At 35.4% G+C, this 24,325-nt stretch overlaps 2 protein-coding genes and 2 non-coding genes across 5 annotated transcripts in view; 2 read left to right on the top strand and 2 right to left on the bottom strand.

The window, feature by feature from the left end:
• Positions 1 to 10,294, bottom strand: part of LOC129761280 (uncharacterized) — a 237,918-nt gene extending 227,624 nt beyond the window's left edge. For both annotated transcript variants that reach the window (XM_055759000.1, XM_055758994.1), the window contains exon 1: positions 9,521 to 10,294. In XM_055759000.1, the coding sequence (XP_055614975.1) occupies positions 9,521 to 9,542 (22 nt within the window). In that variant the 5' untranslated portion in view covers positions 9,543 to 10,294. The remainder of the gene's footprint in view (positions 1 to 9,520) is intronic.
• LOC129761275 (uncharacterized) overlaps positions 1 to 24,325 on the top strand; it is a 543,642-nt gene that overhangs the window by 248,996 nt on the left and 270,321 nt on the right. The window lies entirely within an intron of this gene.
• Trnai-aau (transfer RNA isoleucine (anticodon AAU)) lies at positions 23,383 to 23,456 on the bottom strand. The gene has a single exon. It is a non-coding gene; the product is annotated as a tRNA-Ile (tRNA).
• Positions 24,122 to 24,193, top strand: Trnap-cgg (transfer RNA proline (anticodon CGG)). Its single transcript has one exon. It is a non-coding gene; the product is annotated as a tRNA-Pro (tRNA).

Here is a 24,325-nt window from a genome sequence, read left to right on the forward strand (position 1 = left end):
CTAAACTGCTTAACTACGCGCTTGTGATCTTTTTCACTGACGGAGCATCCATTTTTGCCGTTCTTCCCTTCCGGTCGATGGTTAGGTTCTCAAAGTATCGTTTTAGTACTCTGCTGACCGTGGATTGGACGATTCCCAGCATCTTACCGATGTCCCGATGTGACAACTACGGATTCTCGAAATGAGTGCGCAGGATTCATTCACGACGCTCTTTTTCGTTCGACGACATTTTTCCAAATTTACGAAAAATTTACAGTGAAGCATGGCCAACGTGATCTATACACTCTTATCTGATTATAAGCGAAAGCTGAAGATATAATTCCTAAAAATTAAATTTCTACAGCGTTTTTTCCGTGATGCAATTTGATGTGACACACCCTATATATCGGTTTGACATGGAATGGCTGAATATAGAAACAAGATAAAATAATAAATTAACTAGATGAAACAATGTTTTATTTCTTTTCGTCGAACTCTGTATACAATTTTCACGATGATTGGAACAACGTTTAGCCTCACAAGTGCTAACATTGACATAGGAAGGTCCCCATTCCCTTCGAAATAAAGAAAGACGGATAAGTAAGGCGTCGTGCACAAATTACGTAACGCAAAAAATCCGGATTTTGGACCACCTTCCCCCCCGCCTTACGTAACGCAATTTCCTATCTCTAATACACAGAAAGTAATGCAACCTCGACCACCCCCCTCCACCCCTTACGCGTTACGTAATTTGTGCACGACGCCTAAGAGAATAACGGATTTCCAGCTAACACAGCTTGTTGAGTACTGAACGTAGGAATTTTTTGACGCCAATATTGCGGCTCTAACCCCTCCCACTGCCGCGCTAGTCTGAACCGTTTGCTACTTTCTGGATAAACCCGTATATTTTTTAGGTATTATACTAATTTTGCCTCATAACAATCACTCAATTTCATTGATGAAATTAATTAGATTGGCTGTTCAGACCGCAAAAACAAACGCATTCAGTAGTTTTTTACCTTTTACCTTTGAATGCCTATGAATAACTAGTGTACCAGTTATTCATAGGCACCGAACCCTAGAAAAAATTCAGATCATATTACTGAACAAAGCAAAATCTGTTAATTATTCGGGATGTATCGAAAATGAATTCAAGATTTCGCATCATAAACACCTAAACGTCATATATTAGTACAATGCCAAGCATATGTGAACTGTTATAATGTGGTAACATATTGTTCCGTGAGCACTTCATCGCAATAACCCTCTTTGAAACTCTCATATAAAATCATAAAAGTCATATCAAAATCACCTCTATTGGCACACACATGGTTCAACAATTCTTCACCAAACCTCCATCACCCATTCCCTTAGCCCCATCATAAATGATTCCCTGCTGAAGTTTACATTTGAAAACTACGACGTTTGACCGAGTTTACATTAGTAATTAAACAGTGTTGCGGAAACTTTGTCCAACTCGGTACGACTTATTGCTCCAGCCAACAAGTTAAATCGGTGCATGAAAAGGTGGGTTGGGGATCGCAAGCGAAAATGTGGACGGAAACTTTTCATTAGTTCGCCACTCATAACAACCACAACTCGATTGGCGAATTGGCGAAAATCATACCAGTTGAACTTGGAAATTTGTGTCGGATCATAAGTTGCCATCTGAATCAGAATTTTTGTGCTCTTTATTATCGCAGTATTTCATCGTTCAGTCAATAACCGCGCATTATTGAACATACAATTGTGGCAATATTATAACAAAGAGTTCTCGGAATGGCTTTCAATTTTATGGTGGTGAAAATGACTTCTTGCAATTGAGGGATTGTTTTTCCAAGGCCCCAGCGTTGAAATTCTACTCAAGGAAGCATCTTCCGACACGGATAACTTCGAACTTGCTCAAAAATACATTCTACGCGTAGATATCATTTGGCATCGGAATGTTGAAGGCATTTTTTTTGTTGAACTAATTAATTGTACTAATTCATTTTTCTCTATGTAATAATGAAAAATCCTATCATCTTGAATTTATAGCATTCGACGATAATTTTTTGAAGATTTTGCTCGTTTTTTACCACGAGTTTCATTCTTGCATTTTCATCGAAATACATTCCACGCAGAATCGGATAAAACACGTTTGTTTCAAAATTCACGCGAACTCTCAAAAGCAATAATCTTCGGTTATTTGGACCTCTAAGTTCAATACATGGCGACTGTGAGTCAGAGAATACCTTTTACATTCCATATTCCGCGTAAAAAAACGCGTAAATTCAAAACCTGCACCAAAAAAAACGCGTGAATTCCTAATTCGTGTAAGAAAGCCGCGTAAATTCCAAAATCCGTCTAAAAATGCACCGCGTGAATTCCTAAAACCGCGTGAAAACGACTTCAGTGTATTCATTCTATAGAATCCAACACCGCATCACTATTTGTCAAAATTTATTAAACCGAAAATGTTTTCTTTTGAAAATATATTTAAAATATCGAAGGGGGTGGTGTCTTTTAAGATATAAAAGTTGTCGATATTATAATAAATTTTTGAGTTCGTTTTCTGTATTTAAAATGTTGTTTCTTCTAAAATTGGGCATATGATAATGAAAATTGTGATATTTTACAGCTTCCACTATATGCATTAGCTTTTTAAAAAATCGGAAACAGTCGCATCAGGAACTGCCGATTTCCGGCAATGGAAGTGCTACACATTGCAAATCAAATATTTCACGTAAAAAAAGTTTCCGCCTTCCAAAAAATATGGTTAGCTAGGAATTTTTTGATCTAGATACCTCAAAATTATACATCAATTGAAAAATGTTAAATAAGAAAAAAATCCGAAAATTTCGTGACTTTTGAACACCGTCGATTTTTAATATTTTACAAATTGAATATATTTCAGATATTTTCCCAAAAAACATTAAATTGAGCTTTAAATGTCTTTTTTGTAGGCGCAATGATTAAAAAAGTTTATTTGGTTGTTTATGAGCTGTTGTGACTCAAATGTATATCGTCCTCACAAGTTTTGTGTCAAAAAAATCGATCAAAAGTGATTGTACCCGCAATGAAAATAACACGCAATGACACAATGAGAATTAACACAATTGTCTGCTGGACTATAAGGTGTTTCGGCACTGATCAGTCGATCATGATTAGTCGTGAGTTTAGTCTCGGTTCAGCCGCCAGCAGCGTACAACATGGGCCGTAGAAAGTTTTATTTATCGTCTTATTTAATTTAATTTAATAAAATGTATCTGCGTGGAAGTATAAAAAAGGTTTTAGTTTGTTCTTCGTCGCAACATAAGCTCATTTTTAAAGCTCCTCCTTTTTCTACGAGATTCAAAAATGTATATTTTTTTGTTTCTGAGATTTTCGTTTCGTTTAAGATATGTTATCTCAATAACGGAATAATATTTATGTTTTGTGAAAACAATCTCAATCTGTGAATCTCGTATAAAAAAAAATCGTAGGGTCTCTGCTGTTTCGAGTAATGGTATCGCTAGATAATATTTAATGACAGCTAGGACATTTTACACAAAAAAATATATATAAATGAAATGTATGTATGTATGTTTTTTTCTGTTTTTGATATATGATTTTTCTAATAATTTACTATGTTTTATTCACTAAAATGATATCAATAACGATAAGACAAATCATTCTCAATTGTGGTAGTGTTATCTTAAAAAGTTCTAGCTTCCCAAAAATCGACAAGGAAATTGGTATTTTTGGGGCCGGAAAAGGTTCTTATGATAGTTCGAGACCCCTCCCCCCTCTCTAAGGGGGGGATTGCCATACAAATGAAACACGAATTTCTGCATAGCTCGAGAACCAGTCAAGCAAATTGAACCAATGAAGCAAGTTGAACCAAAATTTGCATATGGAGGTTTTAGGGAGCAATAAATGTTTCTATGGTGGTTTGAAACTCCTCCCCCTCTCTAAAGGGGAGGGAGGCGCAGAAAAACTCTAGAACTAATCAAGCAAATGAAATCAAACTTGGCATACAGAGGTTTTAGGAGTCGATAAACGTTTCTATGGTGGTTCGACACTTCTACCCCTTCTCTAAGGGGAGGTTGTCATATAAATGAAACACAAATTTCTGCATAACTCGAGAACCAAAATATGCATATGAAGATTTTAGGGAGCATTGAATTTTTCCATGGTGGTTCGACACACCTACCTCCTCTCAAAGGGCAAGGGGGTTGTCACACAAATGAAACACAATCTTCTGCATAACTGAAGAACTAAGCAAGCAAATAGAGTCAACTTTGCGATGTGAGGGATTTTGGGTACTAACAATGTTTCTATGATGGTATGACACCCCTGGAATGGGGAAAAGGTCCCATAAAAATAATACATATATTTAAACCAAATATATTCCAACCAAACATGACAATTGAAGATTTTCGGAAAACTATGAGGAAAATTGGAAAATTTGGAAAATTAAATTCGCATTTCTATAATCACATAGTAACAAGCGTTGTTAGCCCATTTGATGTTTGCGCTAACGAAATTGATCTTCAATAGTGGAAATGGATTTTAATGTGATAAAACGCACTCCTATATCTTCCCTCTATCTATATAAATAAAAATGGATCACCGATTGTGTTGATGAGAGCAAAATCATATTTTCTGTATCAAACATTTATCCATGTAACGGAGGAACATGTTATCTGCAAGTGGTTCGAAAATATCGAATGAGAATTGTGTCTCAAAATAATCTGATCTTATAATGACGAGTTTTGGTAGAAGTACTACGAATTTTATAGTAACAGATAATTTTAAAGGGTAGATCAGAATATCAATCAATGATCAGTAGGGTGCCAATGAATGTATGGGAAAAAAACGACCCTAAAAATTCAAAAAGTTACCCTATACAAAATGCTCAACACCTCGAAAAAACACCCTATACCGAATTACAGCTCAATCGGACTTAAGGGAGAGTGGCGCAATGCGGTTGAAGCTTGAGTTTTTTGAAAATCGAAAAATCACCCTAGGGGGGGAGTAAAGGAAATCAGGGTTTTCGAAAAAAAAATTTGATGCCAAATGTCTTAAAATTGCATGAAACGTCGAGATCTAGTGTCATCTCGAAAAAAAAAATTGTCAAAAATCGGCACTCTGGGACTTATTTTTTTTTCGGAGTACGAAACGAAAAGTATGGTTCTGGGTGCCAATAAAAATAGTTATCTAGATTTTTCATTCAGGACTTGCTACGAAATGTTGATTTGCCCGATAATATACCCTATGCAAAATATTAGCTCATTCGGTCCTTATTTATTGGTGTCACAAACGTTAAAATTTGAGTTTTTTGAAAACCGACAAACCACCGGATATGAGGGTTTTAAAAAAAATTGGTGCCAAATGTCTTAAAATGGTATGACACGTCGAGATTTACAGTTATATCAGAATTTTTGTTTGTCAAAAATCGATTTTTTAGACGTAAAAACGACCAAGTGCCAACAAAAAATTTTTTTTGACAGAAAAAAATTCGAGATAACTGTAAATCTCGACGAGCAATGCAATTTTAAGACATTCGGCATCAATTTTTTTTGTGAAAACCTCGATTTTTGGTGATTTTTCCTTCTTCAAAAAAACTCAAATTTTAACGTTTATGACACCAATAAATGAAGCCCGAATGAGCTAATATTTTGCATAGGGTATATTATCATGCAAATCAACATTTCGTAGCAAGTTCCGAATGAAAAATCGCGATAACTATTTCATTGCTACCCAAAATCATATTTTTCGTTTCGTACTCCGAAAAAAAACTCCCAGAATACCGATTTTTGACAAAAACAAATGTTCGAAAACCCCGATGATTTTTCGATTTTCAAAAAAACTCAAACTTTGACCGCTTTGCGCCACTCTCCCTTAAGTCCGATTTAGCTGAAATTCGGCATAGGGTGTTTTTTCGAGGTGGTGAACATTTTTTATGAGGTAACTTTTTGAAATTAGAGATGACCATTTTCATTGGCACCCTAATGAACAGTTCTGCAATTGGAACCATGAATCGATAACGAAAAAAAACATTTTAACATAAAACAATTGTTTTGAGCAAAATCGGAGCAAATATTTTTTTTTGTTGTATTCTTTTTTCAGGTATTTTCGGTTTAACATGATATTTTTCGCATTTTTCTTCAGAATTGACGTAGAACTTCTAGTTTCTAAATAGAAAACAAAGATTCGAAGGCAAACGGGGCACATTTCGCAGTCGGCAAATTCCGATCTTGTATTATCAGGACAGAATAAATCTAGTAATGCTTTTGCACATAGAAATGGTTTGGGAAACTGAGTATTTTACATTGGTGGATTTTGTTGACTCAAAAGTAGTTTTTCAAAACGTATGCATTTTGCATGAGCTGGGAAACTATTGGTTTAATACAAAAAAGCCTTGTAAGGTACATAGTCTTATACACTTTGTAAAAAATATACGCTAGGAAAAAAAGTTTTTGAAAAAAAAATTAAAATAAATACTTATTTTTGAATTTCTCGAAACCATTTTTTTCGTTCATACATGGAGCGTGGAAATTTAACACCTTTATCCAGCCATATTTCCAGTATGGAGATTTTTAAGAAAAAATTACTTTATGTTACAGTAAAAAAATCTTTAAAATCATTTTGGAAAGAATAATGTTTCAGACTATGTTGCATCAATTTAATTTCTTTAATTTTTTTAAATTTAATTTCTAGTACAAACCCAAATATTATGAGAACACGGGTTTGTTGCCTGATATTGTTGTTGTTATTGTTGGATAGATGCGAGTAAAGTAAAACATGCGCGAATTTTCATAAATTATAAAAAAATCGATCTTTATTATTCGATTTTTAAACAAACTCTAAATGTTGACCTTAAAAAAAACATTCTTCATAAAAACCCCAATGCAATCGAAATTTCGGCTATGACTTTAAGTCATTACGCTACAAATATGAAGGATAATGGGTTTCGAGTTATTCAAAAAATTGGTTTGAATTTTCTGTTTTAAAAAATCACACTGTATATTTTTTCCCATAAAATCTCATTATATCTAAATCTCATTCCCTACAACTTAGACAGTTTTTCTATGCAACCAATAGTTAACCACCTAAGTCAAATGCGTGTGTTTCGTTGAAACCTAAAATAGTCAATTAAAATTTAGCATTTTTTCCGGGCTTTTTTTTTGGTTGGGAATGCTTAGTAGATTTTTTTCCAAATTGTAATCTTTAGTAATCTTATCATGCTTTAACCCATTAACGACCAAGCTGTAAAAATTATTTTTTTGACGAAAGCCATTGTTGTATTTTCGATTATTATCGCTAAAGGAACTCCAATGTTCAAGAATTATGTTTTTCCCTTCTTCCATTTTCCGGGAAATGACTGTTCGAAAAATCGAACATTGGCCGAAACCCGCATTTTTTTTGCAAGTACAAACATACTGCAAACTAAAAGTCACTTCAATTAGCAAATATACGTTATTCATAAATGCATCAATTTTGGATTCCCGGAAGAACAAGAACGGGAGAATGGAGGTCTCTAAGTATAAATCCAAATTAATCCACCTAAGGTGAGATGTGGCATTTCTTATTTCATGTAATTTTAACTTATTACTGACAGGCTTTTTCTTTCAAACGAAAGCATATGCTGTGTTATTTTTATTGTTAACTGTGGAGAAATGTCAATGCTTAAAAACTAGTCTCTCCAATTATCCATTTCCCGAAAAAATCGAACATTTTCCAAAACCTGCAAAGTACCAGAGTACTGCTAAAAACAATGGCATAGAGGGTTGGGAGGTTATTATTCGGTCCGGCGGAAGAATATTCACCCAAACAATCTCATTAGGATCCTCGTTGCACGTATTGATCATTTACTCCAGCTCCTCCACAAAAGAAATTCTACGGGCCGCCATCACCTAATGTTGTTACGGACAAAAAATCATACAGATTTTCGATAATATTTGCTAAATTAATCGATATTTGCAAACATTCACAACTGAAAATGCAAAAAGAAATGAAAAACCTTCCGTCTTCTAAAGTAAACAAATCAAAATGCGCAGCGGATGTTAGATGTGTTGGTGTTGATTCAGCAGAAAAAAAAATGTCCGTTATGGCCAACGTTCGATTTTTCGAACACTAAATTTCCCCGGCTGTTATTTTCCTGTATGCGGCTCAATCGAATGATTTTCGCTCTATATCACAATGTATGTTCTTTTATCAGAGCAGTACTGTAGAAAAATTCACATATTTTTGTATTTTATTGGGGTTTTTAATGGAAATTGAAAACACCTTCCAAACATACTTGCTTTAAATCGAATTTATTATCCAAAAAAGTTACTCAAAATTGTATGAAATCGATATAAGTGGTAGCTAATAAATTAAGCTATCTTTTGGTGCAAAAACATTACCATAAGGTTCCTGTCCAAAGACATGAAAAATTATCAAAGTTGCTGTTCGATTTTTCGAACGCTTGGCCTAAAATGGGTTAATATTCCAACTTTTGTTTTACGTCGACTGATAAACTGTCAGCAGTCCACTAAATACACATAGTGGAATGTCTTACAGCTGTGGTGAGTTTAAATTGCTTGATCAGCATAACCGAATTTATATCAATTTACTTTGGTTTCACCGACTGGCCATTCAAATCGACTCTGGCCGGAGGCTAAATATCTCTTTCCATCCATCTGCAGAAAACCGCCATCGCCTTCGTGATTGAATTTCATTAGAAAATCTCCACATATATCCGGGCCCCGGTGAGCATTCGATTCCGAAAGGCACAGCATAAGGTAGCTGCGACGGCGGCGGCTACACGCTGAGAGTGCTCACTCTCCCATCTGCTACTGTTGTTATACATGTTTTTGTTTACTTAGTTTGTCTCAGCGCCACAACCGAAATACGTCATTAATCGTCGATCTTTTTGTTTTCGTTTTTTTTTACAGGTAAGTGAGCGCTTTCGAGATTGACCGCGGCGAGACACAATTCCCCCATCGGAGTGAGTGAATGTGAAAGGATAATAACACGGTAATTTTGGATTAATAAGCAGCGAATATGCCGAACCTAAATCTATCGGGCCCACCGTTGGAATTTATGGGACTGTTACCTCATAAAGTACGCGTAGAGTTATTCATTGGATGCGAAAAATCATTTGCTGGGTTTTGATTGGAAGAAATGCACACAACAGCAGTAACTTTTTAACTGCAATGCGGAACTTCCAATGTGTTCACATTTCCGTTTGTTACGTTTTTTATATGCGCCATAATTATATGCTACAGTTTTCGAAACCAAAGTTGATACTAATTGTTAATCACTGACAGTAAACAGGATACCGCAATGCCGCTTTTATGGATCATACGAATTTATTGCTCATGAACCATCAAACCGACCTTGTGGGAAAATGAACGGTTTGTTGAGGGCAGTTTCAAACAAACGGTTTTTGGCCGCAAGTTTTCGTTTCATTGAGTACCCACAGCGAATCGGGTAGTTTGCTCAAGATTGGTTTAATTTATTGATCATCGAAAAGTACTTGAACTTGGTAACAAATGTTTGAATATAGACTACAACGAAGTCCCCTGCTCACCTATGATCATTAAGGCGTTCATTGCCGAATTGTTTGTTCCTCGAATGACACGAAAGATGGCCAAACTAAAAAGTTTTTCCTCTCGGGATTCCGAAGATTGAAACACTTTTCCTCACTAGCAAATTGAGCTGCACTGATGAGTAGTGCGCATCTGATTTCCACTCCACTTGTGCCGTAATTGCTCTTCTATGATTTCACCACTGAACAAAAAAATCACTATAATAACAGACGGCTCACCCCCGCATCAGCACACTTCACACATTTACTTCTCTGTCTCAATCACAATATCAACATTGTTGATCAATGCGTGCGATGCATCTGCGCAATTGCTACTTCCACTGTGCAATGCCCAAGGTACATCGAACCTTGAAAGGTGGCTTCACGTATTCTCGACTCTTGTCTCCATAGGCCACAATCGTGTTTCACGCGCAACTTTCCCACATGCCAAAATTCGCCAAAATTTATTGGCTGTGGCGGGCGTTTTTTCTTCACTCAAAACAAACCAAACTGTACGCGATCCGCATAACAAAAACAACAACAACAACAACAACAACAGAGTTCCGTGCAATACTCCAAAAGTATGTTGTTGCTGCGTACTTTATGTTGCACACAGAATCGAATCCGCGCCAAACAGGACAATATACGATCAACTCCCCGGGGGAGCGTTCTGAAGTTCTGAGCTGCAAACAGCGAACCAACCTTCGCTAACCACCGTTTGTTACTTACTACTGGTAACCTGGCGATGCTTCGATGCCGATTGGCCGCGGTATGCGTGGTTCTCTGAACGTGGGGGGCTCGACTCGGACCAAGACGAAAAATTCGGACCCACTGGAGGTAGCAGCGTCCACAACAGCGCCCAATTGGGAGAATTCCGACGGGGAGAGTGAGATCACGTATTCGGTGTTGGTGTTGGAACTCAGTTTGGGTTCGAATATCTTAGTAACGGTACTCTCGTGGTTTCGTGGGGACGCCGTTGAGCAGTGCCCACATCGCAGCTGATCTTGTTTTGTTTGCTCGGTACCGCTTTGGATGGATTAAGAGAGCCTTCTCAAGATTGAGAGGGTAAACAGAGAGAGAGAGAGCAACCCAACCATCGGCGGCGATCGATCACAGGTCACCACAAAGCCCGAGATGGTATGTTTGGAATCGTGAAAAATCGCGCTCGGTAACAGGTGATCTGATTACGACGCTCGTGAAAGGTTCTTCTCAGTCCTTGAGAATCAAGACCGAAAAATGGTGCGATTTGATGAGCTGTGATGCGGCCGACACGCAAGTGATTAATATCTCAGCAATTGAAGGATCTGACATTTTCAGCTCTCGAAGTTGAGTCTGGGCAGATTTGCAAGTATACACGCTTATCATCCTGAATATGGTAAAATAAATATTCAAAAGGAACGCATGTGATAAGAGTTTCGAGAGTGTTGAATTGAGTCGATAGAAAGCAGACAATGTTCTTTTTTGATACCTTTACTGAGGTTTTGTACGATACAAAGAATGAATGGAAGAATGAAAGAAAAGCCAAACAGCGTAGCAATTTCGTTCGATGGAAGCATCGGATCGATTTTCAAGTGGTTTAGCGATAGAGTTTCTGTAATTTAGCATGACACGCACACATTGTTGTTTTTATGGGTTGCTAAAGATATATTGAAGTAGTTAAGAAATGTGCAATAATGTTTCTGGAGGAACGAATACATTTTGTCAAATATATACCGGAAATCTCTCTGATTTTCAGATATATTATGTAAAAAAACCTCAGTTTTCCAGAAAAATATATTGAAAAAATATAGCGCCCTCTATCTTTAACCGAGAAAACAATAAAAAACTAACTCATTCAATAATTACAAAATCCATTTTTTCTCAAAGGTAATATTTTTTCAGAGAACTTAATAAGCTCATAAGCTTCAATTTGATATGTCGATCATCTGTATCGGTCCAGTAGTTCAAAAATAACGAATTTTTATGGCCGCCCATTTGTTTCATTTGTATGGCAGGCCCCCCCCCCCCTCAGAGAGGGAGGAGGAGTGTCGAATCACCATAGAAATATTTCCTGCCCCTAAAACCTTCACTTGCTAAATCTGGCTCCATTTGCTTGGTTAGTTCTCGATTCATGTAGAAATTTGTGTTTCATTTGTATGGAAGGAATTCCGAAAAAAATGAAGATTGAAAATTACAAATTCTCGGGATTTATTTGAAAAAATGTATATGATCGCCTGTGATCGAATGTATCACCTGTGAATAAGACTGCGTTCGCAATGAATACTACATTGCTGCATTACTGTGAGGAAACAATTTGCTTGTGTATAGCTATCGTTAGGGAAAAAATGGATCATCAGTCAACCATCTTCAACTGTTTCTACAGAACAATAGATTGATGCTTTAAAGACCATTCAAAGTATTTCGATACTTTTTAATGTAGTAACCGAAATGATAAAAAGCTATTTAATTTTGCTAGGAAAAACCTTGTGTGAATACAGGAGTGTGTTCGGACTTACTGGTGACTTTTTCCGAACAAACATTGTGTTTTACTGGATTCGAGCATTGTTACAAATGGGAACAATGTATTTCAATCCAAAAGCACGCCCTTATGAAAAATCGGTCGCAGTTAAAATTGATCATGTGACAAAGAAAATAGTAATTTTGGAATTGGGAAGTTAGGCTCACTGAGACATCATGTAACGCATAATTCGATTAGTTGTGAGATGATCAATGAACTAAATTTTAAGGAAAAACAATTTTATACATTAATATACCCCTCCAATAATGTTACTCGAGTGTTTATATGTATTTTTTCCCATGATAAATAATTTTTAGGGATGATGTCCCGGCTGTTATGGGACAAATTTTCGAAACTCTGAATGCTTTTCAGCGACTGTGTTTCAAACGGTTTATTCAAGGCTTGAATTTAAAAATTCATAATTCGCAAGATTAAAGAATTGAACTCACATTTTCCCAGTGAGGATACTCAATCGGATCGCAATGTTTTTTTTTTTCAAAACCCTGAGAAAGTAATTGATCTGAATTCATTGTGCTTCAGGCAGATCTAAGAATTAGCAATAAGTCCTGTATAATTTTCTTCCTCTCCCTTTTTTTCTTTTAATTTCAAATCAGTGCAGGTCGGACTCGATTATATACAGTTTAAATAGTTTTTTTTTTGTATATTTCAAATTAAGTAAGCCATATTTGAAATATAAAAAAATAAACTGTATAAAAAAAACAAACACTGTTATAAGTGCAGTGGAGTAAAAATCGTCATATTTGGAGGCTCACAAGGAATTGTTTAGATGATATTGGAGCGAATTTAAGAAAGATAGAAGTTGAGTATCAAAGAACAAATTGTAGAGGGTTAAGAAATGTTTAATTTGATTGATAGGAACAATCAAGTTTGTTATCCATTTTTGGGATAAAATGAATAATAACACCACTAATTTTTAGGCTTTTCACTTCCAAAATGTTACTTAAATCCATCAATTTAGATGTTTTATAACCATTTTAGAAAATTTGTAAACTGCTTTCCCGGTGTCTACTTTAAGGCAAAATTTTGAATTGTTTTGTTTCTGAGGACCCTAGTTTTGCTGAATTATTGTTTTTATGCTTTAATGATTTTTATTATTGATTATTAATTTTATGTAAAAAAGCACCAGCTTCCTATTCAAACGGTGACCAGAACCATCATAAAAACCATGAGAGCTTGTTTTTCCAAAATTTTCGCTCAAAAATAGACATTTGAGACGCAGTTTACAATTATTCTTAGAAAGTTCATCGAAATCAAATTGTTGTAAAAAAATTAAACATTGGTCTGGCGGTTTAAAAGCTACAATTTTTGAGATGAGTATATTCATCGAAATCTAGATGAAAATGTAAAAAATTAATATTTCAAAAACGGAAAAATAGATGTTTCTGAAATTTCCATATTAAATGTACAGTCATTCCATGCCAAACCGATATAGTGGTTCTCAGATTTTCGTGAAAATTGGTAGTTTTGTTCTTCATCGTAAAACATTAGACCCGTACTTTTTTATTTTTTCGTTAGGGTGACCATTTCCTTTTTAAGGTTGTCCGACCGGTTGTTTAGACCGGTTCAGAAGATCCACGTATCAAATTAAAGCCAATCACCTGGTCTCTTTTGAAAAAATACTTTACCTGCAGAAAATTCGAACTCTGTTCTCTTTATTATTGATTGTATTCATTTTTTATTGTTTTCATAGTCTCGGGACCAAGGGCGCTAAATTTTTTATTTTTTTTTTCTAAGAAGCTGAACTTTTTCACGTAACATATGTCGATACCAGAGAGGCGTTTTTTTTTCGTTTTTGAGTTATGATTTTTCAAAGTTAACCGATGGTCCAAAAAATCATTTTTCACTTTTTTTCCAAAAATGACTTTGTTAAAAAAATTATTATTTTAAACTTAAAAAAATGACAAATTTGCCAATTAATTGAATTCTAGTCCATACATCCAGTCTAGTCGCATAGAAATGTTGAACGAAGACTGGAAACATGTTAACTTTGAAAAATCATTACTTAAAAACGAAGGATAACACATTTCTGATTTTTAGATAAATTATGTAAAAAAAGCTCAGCTTTCAAGAAATAATATTAAAAAATATAGCATTCTTGGTCCCGAAACCATGTAAACTATAAAAACCTAATACAATAAATTATAACGAAATCGAAATCCATTTTTTTCGCAAGTTTAATATTTTTCGAAAAAGACTAGCTGATTGGCTTTAATTTTATGTGTCGATCATCTGAATCGGTCCGGTAGATCAAATGGGAACAAAAATACCCCCGACTTGCATGTACATTTGCAGAGCGAATTTCCACAGGTACATTGATTTTGAAGTCTGTGTTGGGGAAACCGTCGGGCCAATCAAAAGCTAGGGCGTTTAAATACGGGTAGCGTTGGCACACAAATCGACAGAACAAATTTTGTTTTCAGTTTTCATGAATTTAAACCATTTAGAGATTAGGGAATTGTAATGTATAGCATATCAAACAAATCTTAGAGAATTTCCGATTTGATTGGTATGTAATCATGAGAATTCGTACACAGTGAAAATAGTTATTAACGTTAACTTTATTTCATAAAAACGTGACCAGTTTTCTGATTTGGCACCCTTTCTGAATGACATAGTTCTACGTCAAAAAGACCAGGTGATTAGCTTTAATTTGATATGTCGATCATCTGAATTAGTTCAAAAGTTATGAATTTTTGAAAAAAGTCATCTGTGAAAAAAATAGAAAAAGTTGATTTTTCGGACAACCCTAAAATGGAAATGGTCACCCTACAGAAAAAATAAAAAAATACGGGTCTAATGTTTTGCGATAAAGAACAAAACTACCTATTTTCACGAAAATCTGAGAACCACTATACCGGTTTGGCATGGAATGGCTGTGTAAACAGCCCAAAATTGTAATTAATTCATAAAAATGTATTTTGTTTGAAAGAAGAAGGACGTTATGTACAGCCAGGGTCACATGAAAAAACGAAGTTTTAAATGTTTCACCCAAAAATAGAAAAGGAATTTTCCAATAGAGTCGTATCGGCAAAATAATTTCAAAAGTCGAACATCCCTGTTTGAGAGTTGTGGTGTACTTTCAACGCGAAATAGAAAAAAAAGTCTTAAATTTTCCAAAAAGAAATAAGTGAGAGCAAAATGAGAGAAAATTTTCTCGGTAGATATATCTTCTAACCAAAAATATCGGAAACTTCTTCTATGGAAATAAGGCCAATGTGAAGGCTTTTGCTTTGGAAGATATTGTGGGTTAACGGGTTTTTTTTTTGTTCGGACTCATTTGATTGTTTCCTTTCAGAATTTTTGCTGATTTTGACATAACATTTTTTTATGATTTTGATTAAACGTTAGGTTGTTATTTATTTTATTCCTGAAAATTGGACAGAATGTCTGTCTCTCTCAAAAGCTAATTTCCTTCAATAGATTGCACAGCCAAATGGGTCCATACCTATCTAAAAGTCATGATAACTTTTTCAATTTGATTGTGTTTTGATTTTTATTTGTAATATCTTTTTATTTTCATTTTGACCTATTGCTACATATTCGACTCGAAACTCCTTCATCGACACATTCGAGTTGATCGATCGTGAACTCTCCGTTTCTACACACGATCACTTCCAAGCCCGTCACTCGTGAGAGTTCTGTGATTGGCTCCGTTAAGTCTCTCGACTTCTCAGCGTCTGAATATGCTGAATGGCTCACCGCAATTATTTGCATTTGTGCGCCGATCAAAATTTTTCTCGCGTAACCGTTTTTTTTCTGCCTTTCATCTGTTCCGTGTTGTTTACCTTCTCTTCCTCCTCTCACTCTCTCGCGCGCTGCACTTGTGGGGAAAATGCATCACCTCAGCTCTCCGACTTGTGCGCTGTTGGCCCACTTGTTGGACTTTGCGCTCGTTGATTAGTGACTGACTGAGTGATCATATGTATGTGAAACGTTTCACTTTGCTTAGTTTTTTTTGTTTGTTTCTTTTTCACGGAACGGCACTTGACTGCATTCGTCTTCGTCGCATCATATTAATTTATTGGGGTAGGTCAAGACTGTCGAGAAGACCGTTAGCAGTGGCGTGAGCTTGACGTGAACGGGTATCTATTTATATGGTTGGCAAACGCTGCGTTACAATTAATAAAAACTAACAGATTGAAATAGTTTCTCGCTGCTGAGATTGCTCGTTTCGCTCCGTTCTCAACATCTAGTTTAATTGAAGGACGCTGCACCGATAAATGCGTATCTCATAACTTACTTTATGGTGGGCATTCCGTCGCGCACTTGGCGCTGTAATGATCAATCCTTCCATTACGCGACTCCGTGTTCTCGCTCCGTGAGGTTTATTGACACACGGTAAAGCAGCTGCTGCGCGGCTGCTTTTGGATGTAACACAAGGATGGACAGTCGTCTTTCCATAAGAGAGCGCAAGTCTTTGGGCTATTACAAGAGCACTAAGGCACGAGAAGCGATTGAAATCGAAAGTAAAATTCAACTTTCTGGTTCGGTTGGGCTCGGAGGAACATCAGAAAACTTGTTTCGTAGCGCCGTTGGACTTCTGGTTCCAATGTTGCCATTGAAGTTCTTCACATGGTTTCCTCACACGGCTTTGAAATACAGAGAAAATATCAATTTCTGCCGAGCGGTTTGGCAACACTGAAATGTTATTATCACTAACCCGCAACCACTGGCATGATTAAACCGGGTTTAATCTGGTTTACCAGGTATACCAGCAAAGATCATGGTTGACAAGTTTGAATAACGGAAAGTTTGTAAATCCGATTTGTATTCCTGAAAACTGTTATTTGAAATCAAACATTTATTTTTTTCGATTTAATCTTTTGGAATGAGACTTCTTCGAACGTGTATGCCGTTTGCAAGCTTCCCGGGAACAAACAAAGAACATGGGCAAGGCCGGTAATTTGCCATTTCGCGTGATCAAACAAAATAAAACCATACCAAATTGCATCTGTGTAATTATCCGGATAGAGCTACCTCAACCGCCGCCTCAACATTGACATTCACTTTCGATTTCGACTTTTGCTGCTTTTATGGTTTTCCTGGTGCGCTTTGACGTAACACTGTTTACCCTCGGACCACAGCGGTGTGTATCTAAGCTGGCGCGCGCTCTATTGACGAGATCTTAACGGACAACGCGATGCCGTATATAATTTTACAGTCCAGCATCGGCAGGTAAATCCGCGAGCAAGTTTGCTGCGTCCGCCTCCTCTATGGTCATATGTGGTAACAAATGGTGTGCCCTACTAAATGTATTTGGCAAAATTTATAGTGAATAAGGGTGCTGCATTTACTGGGTTATAATGGCTGAGCATTTATCAAATCGATTCGAATGAATAATACAAAGTAAGCGCTTTGTCAATAGCATTGTTTACTATTTTTATTCATCGCTTATTCCCCATTATATCGCACGTCGCTTGCATAGTTTCCTTTCCCTTCTTTCCAGTTTATGTCCACCCAATTCCAATATCCTTACAATACTGGTATTGTTTGTTTTTTGTAAACTAGAGTTCCACGAACAAGATACTCGCAAGATAAGACATAAATGCTGTAAACCGCTAACTCAGAGGAAACCACAAAGGCTTTTGATTGATTGTCGCTTAAAGCGATTGCAATGGTCGACCAATATTTTTTTAGTTTGGATGCCTTCAAAAACGTGCTTCTGTTTACGAACTTTTTTCCTCAGAATTCACACCCATAGATTGTTTTAGTTTATTTTACTAAAAATACTGATCTTCTACGTGTTGGTTTTATAAAAATGTAATTTTTTATCAAATTCGAAACCTATCGTAATTGTAGTTTGTTCTGCAAAACAGTACAAGAATAAATTATTTTTTCATGAAAAATCAAAAAATAAAAATTGTTGCATCAGAAAAAAAGATAAAGGAATGGAAAGAATGTTTGCTCTGATTTTACTCACATCATTGAGCTTATTCGTTATCAAAAAACTACCCTTAACTTACACCCAGGGTTGCCACATATACAGAATATTCTGTATTCTACAGATTTTTCGATAAATTTCAGATACAGAAAACAGAATTACAGGTTTTCAGCAAATATACAGAATTTACAGATTTTTTTTTTCAATTTAAATTTTTTAATTCAACTTTTTTAAATTTCATATTCATTTTTAAATATTAAATTTATTACAGTACATACATAGATACCTTGATTTATAAAAATTATGAAAGCAGCACAACGAGATGGCTTTCGTTGGAGACAATTGTTAAGCGAAATCTTGAGCGATTTGAAGAGCCTCAACTATTCTTTTCGTTCCATGTTACGTATGACCATAATCAAACCGCCAGTCGTATATTAACTCATTTAATCGATCCTATGACTGAACCGATTATGCTGTTCCTAAACTTTGTTCTACCGCTCATCGATAACGTTAATCGCACTTTTCGATCAGAAAGTTCTTAATTTTGCGAACTTTATAATGAGACAAGAATGTTATTGTTGATCATGTTGGGTAACTTATGTTTGGAGAGCCACGTGCAATGATTCGCTGATACTGACCTTAATGTGAAAGATTTTGAAGAGTTTCTGAAGAAGCTGAGGATGTTTTCGTTGGTATCGATGCAGAAGGAGCTGAGAAAGGATTGGATGCAGCTAGGAAGTTGATCTCCAAATCGGTTTGTCGTGACATCTATATTGAACCGACAACTGCGGCCTTGATAAATCCTCAAAATTTCGTCAAGCTACCAAACCTTAATAATTTGATGCTCAAATTTCCTCAATTCGTTGAAGCAGGTAATAGACGAGGCTTGGATAACGAATTCAGGCTACTCAAGTCTAATCTAATTAGTATTCTTCTTCTTCAATGGCACTAACGTTCCTAGAGGAACTTCGCCGTCTCAACGTAGTATTACTTGCGTCATTTTTATTAGTACTTAGTTGAGAATGCATTCTGAGTGGCAAGTTCTAGAATACGCGTGATCACAGTGCCAGTCGGAGGAAATTTCTTTGACGAAAAATTCCCCCGACCAGAACGGGAATCGAACCCGAACACCCGGCATGTTAGTTATGACGCTAACCACTCGGCCAAGGGAGCACATCATTAGTATTAGAAATCACGAATAGCTCATTTATACCTAATAATCAATAAACTAAACGAGTGGCGCATAAATTGCAAAATTGTCTCTCTCCATAGTGTCCGTAGAACGAACGCTACATTTGCATATCGAACGACTGGTTTGCGTAAACAAACGAGTTGTTTGTAATTTCATCATTGTGAAACAACTCATGGGTATCGTCGTGGACATAATCGGAAGGACGTAGAAATACACCTTCTTCTATATGTTTGGTTCTTCTTTTTTCTTTTATTTTTATTCCTTTTTTTTCTTCTTTTTTTTCTTATTTTTGTTCTTATTTGTTCTCTTTTTATTTTTCTTATTTTCCTTCATTTTTCATTTTCTTTTTTCCTTTCTCTTTTTACTTTTTTTCTTTTTATTCTTTATATTTCTTTTTTTTCTTTTTGGTGAAGGGTTTAGAGTGGTCCGAAGAATCATTTTCAACTTTTTCCCAAAAATGACTTTTTCAAAAAATCTTAACTTTGGAACAACTGGACCGATTCAGATGATCGGCAAATCATATTAAAGCTTGTCTTTTCTGAAAAAAATTCATACCTGTAGAAGAATTGAATTTTGTTTCCGTAATTATTGATTGTATTTATTTGTTATGGAATGAATTTTGTTTCCGTCATTATTGATTGTATTTATTTGTTATGGTTTATATGGTATCGGTACCATATTTTTTAAATTTTTTCCTGAAATCTGTTTTTTTAACATGACATATCTAAAAAATCGTAGATGGGTTTTTTTTCATTTTTGAGTTATGCTTTTTCAAAGTTAAACGAAACGAGCTCCTTCATTGAAAGGTAAGTAGCCCTACGTTTAAATATTGTTGAACACTCGCTGGCTGGAGCGATACCGTATTAATTTTCTACTGTGTATTAGGTTTTTCGAATAGAGAGAGAGAGAGAGAGCGAGAGAGAGAAAGAGCGAGAGAGAGAAAGAGAGAGAAAAAAGAGATATAGAGAGATAAAGAGAGAGATAACGAAAGAGAAAAGAGAGAGAGAGAGAGACAGATAGAGAAAAAGAGAGATAGAAAGAGAGAGAAAAGGAGAGAGAGGAAGAGAGAGAGAAAAAGGGGGAAAGAAAGAGAAAAAGTGAGTGGAAGGCTAAAAAAGAGAATGATAGACAAAGAAAGAAAGAGAAAGAAAAAACGAGACAGAGAAAGAAGATAGAGAGAGAGAGAGAGAGAGAGAGAGAAAGAAAGAAAGAGACAGGGAGAGAGAAATAAGAAGAAAAGGAAAAATAAAGAAATAAAGATAGGAAAAGAACGAAAGAAAGAGAGAAAAGGCTAAGAACGAGAATGAGAGAAAAAGAGAACGAAAGTAAAAGGAAGACAAAGAAAGACAAATCAATAGAGAAAAAGAAAAACAAAGCAATAGAGAGAAAGAAAGAGAAAAAGAAAAAAGAACGAGAAAAACAACGAGAGAAAGGGAGGAGATACAGAGAGAAAGAAAGAAAGAAAGAAAGAAAGAAAGAAAGAAAAAAGAAAGCCTTTCTGCCTTGACTCAATAATTTCAGTGGTAGTTTTAACATGTATGTAAATTTGAACACGTTTTATGAATAGAAAAGACAGAAGATTTTTGCTATTTTATGAAACATACAGAGTTGACCTTCAAGACGGCCATAGAGTCGTTTTCAGTTTTGTCGTATTGACTGACCGTGCGTGCAAATTTATGTCAGTGTGCGTACGTCACGCAAATTGTCATACAAGCAAAAAGACTTGTTCCGGTTTTTTAAGGTCCAATAACTGACATAAAAAATAAAATGTTTCATATCGATATTTCGAAAAACAGTACTACAGGATTATTTTTATGTACTGTAATATTGAAAATATTGCAGTGAATACATATGTTAGCAGGTAATTTCTTATCTCAATTAATCCTTAAAACCTTCTTAGAAATTTCATACTGATACTGTTCAGCCGGGAGAGCACCATAGCTTACAAATTCTGTTCATTATATTTTTATGTGATACATTAAAATGATGTTTCACCATTTAGAAAAACAGTTTCAAATTTCGATGCAGGCATTTTTTTTATTGTTTTTGTCAGATGTTGTAACGAAAAAAATAACTTGAAAACTGTTGGCCTCCTGTGTGATTTTTTTTTTTTCCATTACAGATTCAATTCAACAGAATATAGAAAAAAAGATATTTTGACAAATAAAGTTTTGTTAGCCAAATTTAGTCAGTGTATGCATGTTTTTTTTTAATTCTGGAAGTAACCGTGTTCTAGTTAGAGTTTTGAATAAATTAATAAGTTAATATATTAATATATTTTATATTAGAGGAACTGGTAAAAATTCTGTACCCCATTTTATTTTTTGGGACTTAGCTCTTGGCCAATACTCGGAATTTCTTCTTATTACGTCAGCTTATGAAGGGATCTATTACGGACATTTCCCCGCAAACCGATTTCAAAAATTTTGATTTGGCTCGGAGCTTTGAGCATAGAAGTGAAACAACTTAAATTCTAGTACCCGAGATGCCTGGATATAAATTTGGCACCCCATTTGTTTTATTTTTTCAAATTAAAAGAATCGTCCTGAAACCACTGAAAAATGTATTTTTTGACATTTTCATACAAAATAGAAGTGAAGTACACTATCTTACGTAAATTAATTCAACTTTGACGAAAAAGCATGTAATTTTACAAAACAAAGAGGAACAAAAACGATTTTTTCAAGAAAAAGTAAACAAATTTCATCTCAATTTATTTCTAACTAAAAAAGTAAAGTAAAGTAAAACTTTGCTGCATGGGCATGCAATACTTAGCATAGTGTATCATCAACACTATGTTTACATTGGGGTGCCAAATTACCCGCACACCGAATTTTCACTTTGGAATGAATTCTATGAAATTTGTGACTAAAATCTCTATACACTTACTGGAATTCGTTGAAGAACATCAATTTCTTGATCCAAATCAGCTTTAATATTCAAAATCGGCTCACTATTCGATTTTTAATGGTTTTTCAAAAGACGCCCAAGACAAATCTTCGAGATCTCAAAAACAAAACTTGAATTTTGTTTTAAAAAACACAGATATTTTGAGTTTTTAGCATCTGACGTTTGTTACTACATTACTAGAATTACTTTTTTTTATTCACCACCAGAGTGCGCTCATTGCCGCCGGAGATCCGGGTGGGTACCAAATTACCCACGGGGTACCGAATTTGTACCAGTTCCTCCATTTTAAATCCTGTAAAAACACGGAAACGGCGATTCTTAGAAAACATTTTAATTTAATTTCAATGCAAAACAAAATTCACAGTCTAATAAGTATAATAGATGATTGAAATCCTGTAAAATTACGAAAAATTTCAATCAATCAAAAATCGAAATTTTATTATTTTTTGCAAGCAGTTATATGTCTGAATTTCAAGTGTATTTCAGTGTATTCAATATTTTACTTTTTCCTCCCATTTGCAGATACAATTATTTTTTTATGTTTAGCTAGCAGACTCGGCAAATTTCGTCCCGCTCATAACATATTTTTGATAATAAATTTACGTTTTCTTACTAAGCAAACGGTCGAATAGAATAATTTATCAGAATAATTTATTGAATGATCTTCTATTTGCCCTTTCTGAAGGCTAGAGGTGAATGAACTTTATTATGTGCTTTATAATCGAACCCAGTCAATCAATCAATAAATTCGTCGTGACTTATGCACAGTGTCGACATCTACGGTGGTGTGAAGTAGTTAACTCTATCAGATTAGTAATTGTTAAAAATTTATGGTTTTCTGATACTTTTACCAAAATTTGTCATTTCAATATATAATTATAATCAGACTGAACTTTATTTCAAGATGTTTCCTCTTTTGCGAAAAATCGTGCAACTATTACATAAACACATATTCAACTTGCAAAACTTAATATTCATTTCTAACTTTATTTCAAGAGTGAAAAAACTATGTAAGAGTAAACAAATTATGAATTACTATAACGATTTTCCGTTTCACACCAACTGTCAATGCGAATTTCAATCGGACCTGTAATGTCTACTACACGCACTCAATGAAAAACATACGAAAAATATTTGTTTTCTGAAATTGAAAATTTCCATATTCGGTTCATTTCAGAGAGTTATGTCTCTACAAAATAAGTAAAAATTTAATAATAATTGGATTCAACTATTTCACAATGTTTTTTTTTTTTTAATAGTTCGGTTTGTACAAAAAGCTGTGCGAAAACGCAGTTGTAGTGTGTCAAAACATTGTCATGTTATACCAAAATATTTAACTTTTAGAAGTAGGATCAAAAAGTAATTGGCTCCAGAGAGGATCGAACTCACGACCTTCGCGTTATTAGCACGACGCTCTAACCAACTGAGCTATGGAGCCGTATATCCCTGTAGTGCTTCTGAGCCGATTTGTTTTCACCATCTTAAAGACTTTTTGTTTGGAAATTTATTCAATAGTGGAATAACTTCGGTGGTAACAAAGGACAGTAAAAATTGCATTCGTCTGATTAAAACAATCCATGAGAAAACTCATAACATACAAAGGAAACTCCCGAATGCGCCCACCCAGTCAGCGAACAATTTTCCGGATTCTCACGAGCAGATGAACTATTCTCATAAACGCAAACGAAGCGGAGCAGCAGAGCACACGACCTTAACCGGAACTGCACAAGCGAGTGTTCGGTGCTGCATCCTTTAAATCACTTCCCCCTTTTTCCGAAGCTGCAGCATAAACGTCGCGTGTCATCGCGTGAGCTGTGTGTATTTACCAATGCAAACGCCACACCCCTCGAACGGGACTTCTTCTTCTTTGACATGGTTACGTTTTATCACATGAATCGTCGTCGTTCTTGTTGCTCATCTGCGCATGCTTCGGCTTCAGGTTTTTTTTTCTGTTGTTATGATACTAAATGGTGTGTAGGCTTTCTCTCCCCCCAGCAGCAGTAGGATAGATCGCAAAGTGGTTTGAAATGGGAGAGATAATACGTTGTGACTTGCTCGGGCAATAACCGTTTTTATGCTGCTTTTTTACCCCAGCATACAAGTGGCTCGTTGGTCTAGGGGTATGATTCTCGCTTCGGGTGCGAGAGGTCCCGGGTTCAATTCCCGGACGAGCCCGAGTTTGGATATATTTTTTCGCGTTGCGTTCAATTATTTTTTTAAAACATGACAGATGAATCAGATTTTCAACTTATATTTTTTGTGCTGAAAAAAGACACTCGCAAGTAAAAGCAAAAAATCAAAATAACT

Source organism: Toxorhynchites rutilus, chromosome 1 (genome assembly GCF_029784135.1).
Source record: "Toxorhynchites rutilus septentrionalis strain SRP chromosome 1, ASM2978413v1, whole genome shotgun sequence".
NCBI lineage: Eukaryota > Metazoa > Arthropoda > Insecta > Diptera > Culicidae > Toxorhynchites > Toxorhynchites rutilus.